This window comes from Globicephala melas, chromosome 17 (genome assembly GCF_963455315.2).
Source record: "Globicephala melas chromosome 17, mGloMel1.2, whole genome shotgun sequence".
NCBI classification, from domain to species: Eukaryota; Metazoa; Chordata; class Mammalia; order Artiodactyla; family Delphinidae; genus Globicephala; species Globicephala melas.
The window spans coordinates 64,479,904-64,493,376 of record NC_083330.1 but is presented as its reverse complement, the minus strand read 5'-3'; the positions used below and the strand labels follow the sequence as shown (position 1 = coordinate 64,493,376).

At 47.2% G+C, this 13,473-nt stretch overlaps 1 protein-coding gene across 1 annotated transcript in view; it reads left to right on the top strand.

Moving 5' to 3' along the window:
• ANXA13 (annexin A13) overlaps nucleotides 1–13,473 on the top strand; it is a 48,848-nt gene that overhangs the window by 18,881 nt on the left and 16,494 nt on the right. The window contains exons 4-5 of the mRNA XM_060287074.1: nucleotides 9,551–9,645; nucleotides 12,701–12,871. Of these exons, the coding sequence (XP_060143057.1) occupies nucleotides 9,551–9,645; nucleotides 12,701–12,871 (266 nt within the window). The remainder of the gene's footprint in view (nucleotides 1–9,550; nucleotides 9,646–12,700; nucleotides 12,872–13,473) is intronic.

Sequence of the window (13,473 nt, the reverse complement as noted above, 5' to 3'; positions counted from 1 at the left end):
AGAACAAGAAAGTGAGGGCATTTGAGGGGGGCATTACCTTGGGAGAAAAAAGATAGAGGGACCAAGGGGCAAGGTTGATTAATTTCCTCAACTTTATTTTCTTACATCTACTGGGGAACTTTTAATATTCTAGGCATTGAGCCAAGCACTTTATATACAAAATCTCATTAAGTTATTCTCACAAAAATCCACTTTTCAGATGAGGAAAGAGGCTGTGACAAGTTAAGCAGCCCAAAGCCACAACCCCGTAAGTGGTGAACACTGGGATGGAACCAATTCCTATCATTGTCTGAAGCACAGAGGCAGCGGGTGGGACAGGGCTGAGAAGACATGGCTGGTAGGAGCCATCTCAGTCCACAGGCTGTTGTATTAAATTTTCCTTTTCCTTATCGTGCTGTAATTCACCTAGCATAAAATCCACCCTCTGACGGCGTATAATTTAGTGGCGTTTAGTATATTCACAGGATTGTGTAATCATCACCTCTAATTCCAGAACATTTTCATCACCTAAAAGAAACCCCACATAGATTCACAGCCACTCCCGCTTTATCCTCCCTTCAGGTCCAGTCAATCACTGGTCCACTTTCTGTCTCTATGGAGTTGCCTATTCTGGGCGTTTCATGCACCTGGAATTATACAATAGGTGGCCTCTCGCGTCTGGCTTCTTTCACTTGGCGTAATGTTTTATGAAGACAAGTGCCAGATTTTTACTTAGAGGTACATTAGTGCAGATCTACTTTCCTAGGAATGGGTACTGTGGTAGAATAAAGATGGCCATAAACTCTTTGTGTGACTCCAGAGAAAAGAACTGGGATCCACAGCGGAAGTTCTAGGAAGACATCTTTTGCTTCTGTATAAGGAACTATCTAACTATAGAACAGTCTGCCTTGCCCAAGAAATGCTGAAGTCCCAAAGAAGCTGGGGTGGGAGACAATCTGGTAGGAAAGTGGTAGAAGGGATTTCTCCAGAGTAAGTATTGTTGAATAAATGGGTGGGGTGGGACTGGAAATGAAGGATGACAAGCAGGTTGCTTGGTTTGGGGGCATCAGAGGAAAGCTCAGCAGACAGGAGCTGGTCCTTGCTCACATCCTGGCTAATCCTGTATTCGGACAACAGCTGTTGGGAGGTACGTTTGCCTGCAAGTGTCAGGATGTTTATAGTTCTGAGCTGTGCTGAGCGGCTGAGCCAGCCTCACAGGTGTCTCCCTGCTGCCTCTCGAGTGACGGCCTGGCATCTGGATGTAGGCTGGAGACAGGAGCTGAAGTGGGTGTGGGAATGAGTCAGCTGTGGTTTATGACAAATCCCCAAGCTCTCAGCCACCACACTAGTTTAGTTCGCCAAGCACAGATGGGGCACCTACTGAATGCCAGCCATGCCGTGCACTCCACCCCCTCCTGTGGGTGCGGCCACAAGGCGAGGCCATTCTCGTGCTGGTGACTGTTGAAGAGCCCCTTCTAGGTGCCAAGCTCTGTGCTGGGTACCACACGCACATCACCTGGTGTAACCCTACCAACAACCCTGTAAAGTTGTACTATAATGACAACAGATGAGAATGCCGAGGCTCAGAGGTTAAATACTTGCCCAAGGTCAAAAAGATATGAGATGAGGGTAGGGTGGTTGCAACCTAGGGCCATCTCGAAAAGATATCATTTGGATGAAGGTCTAGAATTCCCACCTCTACTAATAAGAGCAAGCCCAAGCAGAATCGTACCATTGGCAAAATTCGTCTGCAAGATCTTGTTGCTATACCAGCCCTGCAAGGTCTGGATTTAAATGTCTAGGGCCATGCTGTCCAACAGCCACCAAGGTGAGGCATACAGGTCACTTTTAATATTTTTTTAAACAGACCTCTCTCAAACCGCTTTTTTTTTGGCCACGAGGCACGTGGGATCTTTGTTCCCCGACCAGGGATCATACCCACACCCCCTGCATTGGAAGCTCAGAGTCTTAACCACTGGACTACCAGGGAAGTCCCTATTTTTAATTTTTGAGAAGCCAATTTTTTTTTAAATGCTGGTGAAATTAATTATACTTTAGCTAACTCAATACTGTATCAAAAATATCATTTCAACAGATAGTTAATATCAAAGTTATTCATGAGATACTTGACGTCCCGTTTTTTGAATTAAGTCTCCAAAAGACCGTATGTATTCTACACTTGCAGAGCATTTCAACCTGACCAGCCACGATTTGAGTCCTCAACAGCCACATGCATCCACTGTATCAGGTAGAGTGAGGTCAGAGGTCCTAGGCCTCAAAACGTTCATGTGCACTCCTCAGCCGTTCACCCACCTGTGCAAGTCAAAGTAATAAGAATGCTGTACCATAAAATAACATTTGATTCTTACAAATATCGTAAAACTGACAATTTCCTTGTTTGTGGTTTCTTTGGTGCCCCTGCTTTCCTGGCTCCTAAGTATCTGCTTGGTCTGGGTCTTGGTTAACCCAGAAGCCCCGACGCTGACACTGTCAGGCGTTCCTCTCAGGGCTCCATGCCCACCCTGTTGCCCCCATCCCAGCAAGGCCCTTCTGAAGATGACGTGTGGATAGTGTGTGGACCCCAACATTCATTATCCTCTCTCTCTTTTTTTTTTTTTTTTCTCGGTACGCGGGCCTCTCACTGTTGTGGCCTCTCCCGTTGCGGAGCACGGGCTCCGGACGCACAGGCTCAGCGGCCATGGCTCACGGGCCCAGCCGCTCCGCGGCACGTGGGATCTTCCCGGACCGGGGCACGAACCCGTGTCCCCTGCGTCGGCAGGCGGACTCTCAACCACTGCGCCACCAGGGAAGCCCCTATTATCCTCTCTGAAATGTAAGAGGATGTTTGTCATTCTCCCTCCGAGAAACACAAAAACAGGGGCTTAGAGGGAAAAGCTGCTATGGAGCTGCTATGGGCAGAGACGGCTGTGGCTGGCTTTGGGGCCTGCTGGGAAGAGGCTCACTCATTAGGCACCAGAGTCCCGGGGTATCGGGGAGGGAACTTCAAACCCAGAGGTCCCCACCCTGCTGAAACTCAGCTCGGGGTGTTCCCAGAAAATGGCTGGACGAGCCAAAGCCAGGAGGCCCTGCAGCACTCCCGGGGTTGACGGTCACCCAGTTCTGACCTCTACTGTGTAATTACTGCGTCAGATGAACAGTCAGAGCTGAGGTTCCTTCTTTTCTCATTTTTTTAAAAAAGTCTTTCCCAGAACCACTGGGGACTGGCCCTAGTGCCTCAAATCATTGTAAATGTTTACAGGAAATCGTTCCACTGCACAGACTGCTTATATGACACACATACTGTGAAATGTAAAATGAGGTCACTGTTCGGTAAATCGCTTCTCGGTCGGGTAGTGGGAACAGCTCCCTGGATAAACCTGATACCCGGACTCAAAGGGCTCAAGAGAAATCTAGTCATTTCCAGGCTCTCCCCCACCTCCCGGCTGCTGCTGGGACATCCCCAGACTGCTTTGCTTTCTGCTCTCCTTTAAAAAAAAACACTCAGGAAGGAAAGTCTAAAAAACCTTATTTTAAAAATTTTAGCTCAATTTTCCTGAATTATGCAGATATGGGTTGACTATAGCGACAGAGTAGAGGATTTCCTATTGGTCCCTGCTACGTGCAGGCCACGTGAGTAGCACACACAGCTTACAACCATGCAGAGAACAGCTCCATCATAATGCAGTGCAAACTTCTCCATGCATGCAACTCCACATTCGTTCACTCAGCAGGTCAAGTCTGATGAATACTGAGAGCCTTCTCTGGATATTGCAATGAGCAAAGCCCCCTGCCCCCGTGGGACTTGCAGTGTCGGGTGGCAGAGACAGGACAGAGGAGGAGGACAGGTAATGTGAGGGACACCGGCAGGTGTCCCAGAAAAGTCCAGCGAGTTGAGTCCTGAAAGAAGAATGGGAATAAAGGTGAGGGCCGAAGCTAAAGACGTTGCAGGCAGAGGCAAGAGCCCAGGCTGTTATTCTGGATTTGAAGGAGCCTAGGTGGAAAGGTTCAGGCTGATCTGCTCCACAGAAAGGCCACTCTGGAGACTGTGAATGCTGATTGCAAAAGGTGAGAGTAAGACAGGAACACCATCTGGGGATCAGCTCTGGTGAATGATACGACAGAGGTGAGGATGGAGAGCGATGGGTGGGTCTCAGGGCTACCAAGGAGGTGAATGGTGAGGTCTTCGTGGTGACAAATTAGATGTGGGGCGAGGGGAAAGAGAGAGCCAGGGGTGAGCACCCGCACCCCTCCATTCCTGGCTGGCATAATACAGCGAATGGGCCACCTGGGAGGCAGGAAGCCTCCTTCCAGAGATGACAACTGTAAGGGTAAAGGTCTGAGATGCGGAGGCCCTAGACCTGGGCTAGAGCAGCCCATGTGAGAAAAAAAAAAAGTTGGGGGACTGGATTCAGAGATTTTTTTTTTTTTTTTTTTTTGCGGTACGCGAGCCTCTCACCGCTGTGGCCTCTCCCGTTGCGGAGCACAGGCCCTGGACGCGCAGGCTCAGCGGCCATGGCCCACGGGCCCAGCCGCTCCGCGGCACGTGGGATCCTCCTGGACCGGGGCACGAACCCGCGTCCCCCGCATTGGCAGGCGGACTCTCAACCACTGCGCCACCAGGGAAGCCCCAGAGATTTTTTATGAGAAAAAGAAATCCCTTTTGAGGTGAGATTTCTGGCACTCCCCTGGTTAAAAAGAAACAATGTCACAGAGGAAGTAACTGGATACACAGTACGCAGGTGAGGCTACAGGAGGAAATGAAGAGGAAGGACAGAAGTAAGTGCTGGAAGTGAGCCGGAATGAGGCAGGCAACGAATGCTGACTATTTTTGCAAGTGAACTCATCCTAGAATTTTCTGTTTCTCCAACTGGAATCAGAGAACTACATCTTCCCAGAACCGTAAAGGTGGAACTAGTCCTTGAGACTAGGTGAACAGTCCACAGACACAGAGCTGGTGGCTGTCCTAGGAGCAGCGCACAGCTCTCTCACCCCTGGGTCAGAGCAGTCTTTCTAAGTCCCAGCACTGGCTTTCCAAACATGGCATTGAGGGCTGGGGCCAGAGTCAAACGCTTGAAGTCTTTGGCAACACCCCTTTTTCTTCCCTTCCGCATCTCCAGCCAGGTCCCCCTTCAGCCCTTCCCGCAACCTTGACCCAGATTTCTCCTGTTCCCAACCCGTCTATCAAAATGCATCTGCCCCGTGTTTTGTTCCTTCAGGATCCTGATCTCTCAGCGGAACAGGAGCTAACGTACAAGTCCAACCAATTCAATTCCACTGAAAAATTGCCAAGTGTGCTATTTACAGGCAGCAGACATTGAGAGGAGGGCCAGGAACAGGCTAATGTAGGAAATCTCCAGACTTTGGGCTGTGAAGAGGGTTTTTTTAATTCCTTTCTTGAAGTCTTGAGATACTGCTGAGGACAGTGGATGGACTGGCTTCCTAGGGCTGCCATAACAAAGTACCACACACTGGGTGTCTTTAAACAGACATTTATTGTCTCTCAATTCCGGAGGCCAGGAGTCTGAAACCAAGAAGCCAGCAGGCCATCCTCCCGCAAGGTGCTAGGGAAGGACCATTCTAGGCCTCTCTTCTAGCTTCTGGTAGCCGCAGGCGTTCCCTGGCTTGTAGATGCACCACTCCAATCCTCCGAACTCACACGGAGTTCTCCTGTGTCCCTTCACACCATCTCCCTCTGTGTGAGTCTCTCTCTGTGCCCAAATTGACACTTTTTATAAAGACACCAGTTATATTGGATTAGGTCCCACCCTAATGATTTCATTTTCACTCGATTACTTACATACCTTAGAATGTGACCTATTTCCAAATAAGGTCACACTCTAAGGTACTGGGGGTTAGGACTTCAATGTATTTGGGGGAGACACAATTTAACACATAATAGTAGGTGTCCCGCAACAGCCAGGTTACAAGAGAGGAGTCAGATGGGAGGTCTGCCAGTGCCAGGATGGACAAAGTGATAATATTCGAACAGAGCTGTACTATTGTCTAGATAAGAATTTTTAGAGTCTCTGTCTCATCCTCTCACAGCCCCTATGCGATCAGATTGTCATAACTTCCTTCTACCAGAGAGTAAAAGTGAGACTTGGAGCAGCACTGCCCAAAAGAAACATAATGCAAGCCACACATGGAATTTCCAAATTTCCAGAAGCCACATTTTTTAAAAGTAAAAAGAAACGAGTGAAATTAATTTTAATAATATATTTTGTTTAACTAAAGACATTAACATGTAATCAGTATAAAAATTATTGAGACAGTGCTTCCCTGGTGGCGCAGTGGTTGAGAATCTGCCTGCCAATGCAGGGGACACGGCTTCAAGCCCTGGTCCGGGAAGATCCCACATGCCGCAGAGCAACTAAGCCCGTGCGCCACAACTACCGATCCTACGCTCTAGAGCCCTCCAGCCACAACTACTGAAACCTGCGTGCCTAGAGCCCGTGGTCTACAAGAGAAGCCACCGCAATGAGAAGCCTGCGCACCGCAACAATGATCCAATGCAGCCAAAAATAAATCAATAAAACAAATAATTTTTAAAAAATTAAAAAAAATTATTGAGATATTCTACACCCTTTTTTTACACCAAGTCTTTGAAATCCAGTATGCATTTCACAAAAACACATAACTATTAAAACCTTAAACGGTCCTAAAATGATCTTTCATTCCTTCAGTGGTATGCATAGTACCACACCCTAGAAGAGCAGATCTGACAGGCAAGACGGACCCAACAGCCCCACTCACCCAAGGAAGACGGCAGTACGTGGCACCTAACAGTACACACTACCTTTCAGTGACCACTCCCTATGGCCTAGGTACCAAGCTTAGAATGTCACATACATGCAATCTTATGTATATATTATATATATATAATCTGATGAAAGCTTACCTAACATGCAGTGACTCTAGAGATATATAAGCAATGCTCTTTAGAGGAACGGCGGGAGCAGAAACGTAATGTTTCAGGATTTCTGAAAGTGCCTGACCTACCGACAAATGTGGCTCTGGTGAGGTGAGTGAGGCTGGGTGCGTTTGTGTGCAGAGATGGGTCTAGAAGAGCAGTTTGAGACCGTGCTTCAGGAAGTCTCAATGTCACACTAAGGAACAATGATTTAGTTCTGGAAATCATGAAGCATCACTAGAGGTTTTAAAATTAGGGAGTGAAATGAGCACACGCGTACTTCCAGATGATGATTCTGACGGCAGTGTGGAAGGTAGGCTGCAGAGACCAGAGCCTGGTGTCAGGGAGGATGAAAACCAGCAGGCCTGTTACGCAGGGGCAGGGGGAATGAAGAGGGCGGAGTCATCTCGTAGCTGAGACAGATGGGCGTGGCGGTGTCGGAAAATAAAAGAAACGGAAGGTGGGCCCTCAAAAGGGACTTTGGATTTTCTAATTCAGATGATGCCACACACTGAGATGAAATTAACGGGGTGGGGAGTGGATTCAAGGATAGACGGGATGAGCTCTGCTTTAGCTCCGTGGGGAATTGAAAGGCCTTGGGATCTCAATGGGAAGCTGGCCACAGGCAGCTGGAAATAAGATCTAAACTCAGGAAGGGTAAGGGCTGGAGGTGCTAGTTTAGGATTCATCAGCCAAAGGGCAATGGTCACGGGTTGGGGTGGGGGGAGTGATGGCAATTAGCAAGGAGACCTGGCAGCTGAGTGTAGAGGGCAGGTAGAAGAAGGGCTGATGAAGGATGCTGAGAGGGAGATGGTCGAGGGGCTGAAGGGAGGAACGGAGGACAGAGGCAAAGCACTCAAGCAGAGAACAGTCGACAAATTCCAATACTGCCGAACAGTAATGTACATGCGGGAACTAAGAAGAGGGTCTGAGCTGTGCCTCAGTTTCCTCCTCTGTAAATACGAGTTTGAGCCAGAAGGCTTCTGATGCTCCTTCCAGCTCAGTCACTGGGGTGACAGCCCAGGGACAGTGGCCTCAGCACAAGTCTTGCCTGGATCTGAGGCAGCCCTGGGGCACTTGGTCATGTATACTCCCCGGTGTCCCAGTACCCATGTGCACCTCAGGGCAACCATGGACCCCTACTTGGATTTCATTCTCACAATAGCCGTGTCTATTATCACCCCCATCTTATAGGTGGGAAAACTGAGGCTTGGTGAGGCTAATTATTTGCCTCGTGTCATAGGGTTTAAGGGATTTGAATTGAGTCTGAAGAAACTGAATTCAGGGTTCGCTGATCAAATAGTCTTTCTCACCCTCACACCTGCAACACCTGGGTCATCTTTCCAATCCTGTCTCCAGGTTCAAAAAATGATACACTCCCCTTCTTTCTTAGTCATTATCATTTCAGTGCTGATCAAATACCTACAATGAACAAGTATTACTATGAACATCAGGGAAAAAATCGTTTTAGGAAGAGTGTGATTCAAAAGAGTTTAAAGGGGAACTGCCCCACATGCTCCCAATTAGGACTTCTCTCCTGAGATTAACAAGTTTATGGTTGGGCTTGATACTATAGCAATTTGGGTCTATATCTTTTTTTTTTTTTTTTGCGGTACGCGGGCCTCTCACTGTTGCAGCCTCTCCCACTGCGGAGCACAGGCTCCAGACGCGCAGGCTCAGCGGCCATGGCTCATGGGCCCAGCCACTCCGCGGCATGTGGGATCTTCCCAGACCGGGGCACGAACCCGTGTCCCCTGCATCGGCAGGCGGGCTCTCAACCACTGCGCCACCAGGGAAGCCCTGGGTCTATATCTTAATCTCTTCCACTCCATTTTAAGTACCTGCAGACCAAGGAACATACCATATTTTTTTTTTTACAGTTTTTTTGAGGTATAAGTCACACACCATACAATTCACCCATTTAAAGTGTTCAATTCAGTTGTTTTTAATGTATTCACAGAAATATGAAGCCATCACCACAATTTAGAACATTTTCATCACTTTAAAAAGAAACCTCCTACACTTTAGCTATCACACCTCTGCCCACCCCCTCCCCAGCCACTATTCTACTTTCTGTCTCTATAGATTTCCCTATTCCGGACTTCCATATGAATGGAATCATAATATGTGGTCTTCTGTGATTGGCTTCTTTCACTTAGCAAAATGTGTTTAAGGTCCATCCCATTCATACTGTAGAATGTGTCAGTACTTCATTCCTTTTTCTGGCCAAGTAATATTCCACTGTGTGGATATAGCACCTTTTAATTATCCATTGTCCACTGATGGACATTCAGGTGGTTTGCACATTTTGACTATTATGAATGATGCTGCTATGAACATCTGAATACAAGTTTTGTGTAGACATAAGTTTTCATTTCTCTTGCGTTTATGCCAAGGAGTGAAATTAAGGAATAGACCATATTCGTTCCTCTTTCCGCTACAATGCCTAGCGTTGTGCTTCAGGCAGTGTGAGGCCTCAGTGGATATTTGTCAAGTGAGTGAAAAGAATACAGTTCTCAGCATAAGATATTAAAGCCAAAGGGTCCACCTAGGTTCCACCAAAGCCTGTGACCACCACCCTGGCTTCCCCAGATTGACTAAAATAAACGTCCATCTTGTTTCTTGCTCATTGTGATTTTGCCTCTTTCTCCTGCACTTCAGGAACTGATGAAGCCACCATCATTCAAATCCTATCAAGCAGGACATCGAATGAGAGGCAACAAATAAAACAAAAGTACAAGACAACGTATGGCAAGGTGACGCCGAGGGTCCTCGGCCGTGTGCGCACGGCCTTGGTCTTGACTGTCTCTTCTGCTTCTTTTATGTTCCCAAGACAGTGAGGACTATCCTTAAAGCTTTATTGAATTAGCCCAAGAGAAACAAAATGAAACAACCATTTAAAACTTTAATTGACTTCAGAAAAACTGAAATGGCCTTGTTAACAGCCTGTAAAATCAATACTGGTTAACTCATTATTTTTCCAATTGACTTCTTTTTAAGTTGATTCCTCAGTCTTTTTTCCCCACTCATTTGGATTAATTCCACATATTAACTTATAGATAGGCCAGGGATTTGAAAACCAGTTTTCACAGGTGGGTCTTTATGTAAGAATTCTTCATTTATTCAGGTGTCTTCAAGAATGATATATTCTTCATAAGTGATTGTTACAAAAACTAAAAAACCAAAACCAAAAAGCCCTCCATTTCGTTAAGCATCAACGCCTTTTTCTTTCTTTGCGTATCTTTTCTTTCATTCTTCTTGTTGATGGTGTTACATTTAGAAATCTTTAAGAATGCATTAGGCTTTCTGTTTTCTTTATTAATATAGCATGAACACGATCTGACATTTTCTTAATGTCATTAGAATTATCAGTTTGCCAAATAAATATGAGTTATTATGCTGCATTCTAATCCAAATTTATACATCCTTTACAGTTTCAGTAACTCTATGTATAAATGGATATAGAGATAGAGGTGGATTTTCTTACTTATTTGTCACTGGGGAAGCAACAATCTCTCTAGGCCTTGGTCTCCTCACAAAATGAAAATGGTAATTTGCCTCCCTTCTCAGGCTGCTGTGAGAATCAAGCAGGGTAATGCTGGCACCTACCAGTAAAGGGAGGCTGTGATAGGTGTGATTGTCTCCACCTTACAGAGAGAAAAAGTGGAGCGCATCTGTTTAAATGACTCATGCAAAACCACACACTTAGTAGGAAAAAGAACCAGCATTCAAATCTAAGTCTTCCATCTCCAGGGCCAGCCTCTACTCCTGAAGAATCCATTGCCATGAGAGGAGCTGTTTATCTATACATTAAACAGTCCAGACAGCTGTGCTTTTGTAGTTCTTCTGCTTCCCTCTTCACAATCAGGCTTGTCAATGTCACTCATTGATGACCTTGGTGAAAATAAGTGCAGCTTCAGTTCAGCTGCATTTAATTGAATTGAATGACATTGAACTTTCATGCTTGTCAGCGCGCCTGACTATAGCATCCTCTCAAGTGCTGTGTCTACTTATATCCTACCGATATAGAAAGTCAGATACAGGCATCTTAAGCTTTGGTGTAAAATAAGTGTAAATGGGTTCAAAGTGAGGACTCAGGGGCTCTGTTGCACAAAACTCTGCAACACCTACATCTGCCAATCATTTGCTTACTTTCCAATTCTCAGCTGTGTTTCAAACAGCTGGAACTGCCAAAGAGGTGATCGAGAATCATATCACAAAGCTAGAAGACATTAGAGACAATCAAATCTAAAGTCAGCTGAGCTCCAAAGAGAATAAGTATCCCAAGGTGACACAGCTAGTTAGCAGGAAACCAGGATTAGAGCCGAAGAATCCTGAGCTGGCTCCTAGGTCCGAACAGAATGTAAACACACAAGGATTTGTTTTCAACCTTGTGACGAACGAGAGCAGCCAGCTGGGATTTCTCTTCTCTACGGTTCTATATAATGCCCATCTGACTTGGAAAAATATTTCTAGTCTTCAGGTTGATCCACACCAGAGTACTGACCAAAGGCCTGTCTTCACAAGGATCAGGTTAGATGCAGCAACTGCCATGGGATGGAGCCAGTAATATCACAACCTGCTATTAAGACTGCAGATCCCAGGACCTTGGACAAAAATCTTCTGGGATTTTCCTCCCAGGTCCGGAGCTCAGAGGTTCATTTGAGAAAAAGTTGATTTGCCTTCTCTCTGAAAGTTCCTTTCAACATGAAATAATCATCATCATCACTTATTGAACATTGAAAATGTGCCAGGCACTGTGTTCAGTGTTTACAAGGATTGTCTTATTTAATTCTCCCAACAACCTTAAGAAGTAAGTCTTATTATTCTTCCCATTTTTCAGAGAAGGAAACTGACTGTTGGTGAAATTAAGCACATTTCCCAGGTCGCAGAGCTATGTGACTGTGTTGTTAGACATCATGCCATGGTGCTGAGTAGCCAGGCCCACCCCATGCTGTAATTTGGTCTATCGGCTTCCAGTCTGACCCACACGGGGCTGTCTCTGTGTGAAGGTCCTTGCTCTGAGGTCCTGCATTTAACTTGGGACATTGATGACTCTAGTTGGACTGAACGCCCATTCTTGACGCTTTTCTCATTAAACCATCAGGTCGGAGGGAGACAGTAGGAGCAGGCGGTTCACCTGTGATTGGAGGGGCTTGCCCCAAACAGGGTGCCAGTGAGAATTTCATGCACTTCCCTTCCCCCACCTGAGTTCTTTCCCACGTGTGTCCCTTTCAGAATTTAACAAAATGCCAAAGTGACTGTATATCAGGTTTGCCCAGGACAGTCCCTCGTTAATTCCTGTTGTCCCCCTGCAATTATTAATAGTGCCCCCCCTTTCACTGTCAAAAGCATCCCAACTTGGACAATGAATGATCTGGTCTCCTAGGGATGACAAACCTGTATTTCAGTCTTCTCTAGCCAAGTATTTGGAGATGAGTCCTTTATCTTATTGAGGTTCAGTCCATGGGGATAATGCAATACCTCTCCTGCCAGGGCTGTTTTAGGGATCAGTGAGGAAGCCCTCTGAACCCCAAAATATTCTGCAAATGCTGGTTGTTACTTTGATTCATCTTTGGGGTCCCCAGCCCTGAGCAGGGGATCTTCCCTCTGCCTCTCTGCCAGCCTTGGCAGCAGATGGATGGGCACTTGGGAGACGACTGTCCTCCAGCAGGTCACTCATGCCTGTAGAGCTCCAGTCTAGACTGTGCCCTGTGTGTCCACAGCAGGTGCCCTGCGGTGGGGAGAGCAGACACCTGTCCCTCTGCTCTCAGCACGTTCCCAGACAAGACTCTCGCTGTCTTCCCACAGGACCTGGAGGAGGTGCTCAAGAAGGAGCTGAGTGGATACTTCGAGAAGACAGCCTTGGCCCTTCTGGAACACCCCAGCGAGTATGCCGCCCGGCAGCTGCAGAAGGCCATGAAGGGCCTGGGCACGAATGAGGTGGTGCTCATCGAGGTCCTGTGCACGAGAACCAATAAGGTGAGTCCCAGCCGAGCCCTGGACCAACTCCCAGGGGAGCGTCCATATGCCCATCAGAGATGGCTACAGCAGCCAGAAGGGAAAGTCCTCCCTGCGTTCCACCCACGGGGTGAGCAAGTGTCTGGGCAGAAACGCGTCCACTTGGTTCACACTGGAGAGATCCCTCTTCCAATCTTCTGATGGTCATTCTTGGTGTCGCTGCTCCTGGCTTGACAGGATAGATCCTTCCAGAAGCACAGTGTCAATCCAGCTTTCATTTTTCTAAAGAGATGCACAGTTTTACATGAAGGAGGAAAGTTCTACTTTACCCTCCCAGCCTGACTTTGTGGGTCTCCTGGCACAAATAATACAACAGTCCAAGCATGGCTGCATCTAGCGGAGAGCACAAGAAAAGGCAGGGGGGTGGGGGGGGTGCCAGGGGGGTCCCAGTGAACACCCCCGGGGCCGCCACCACTTCCCCAGAGGTTTCCGTGTCCTCTATCCTGTCCTCCCCTGGTCCCTTGGGCACATGCCACCATCTCAGGAGCTGAAAAGGACGTTCGTTAAGGCCCTCGCAGAAGCCCATTCATCTTTGGTTCCAGAACCCATAAGGGCCAAGGACT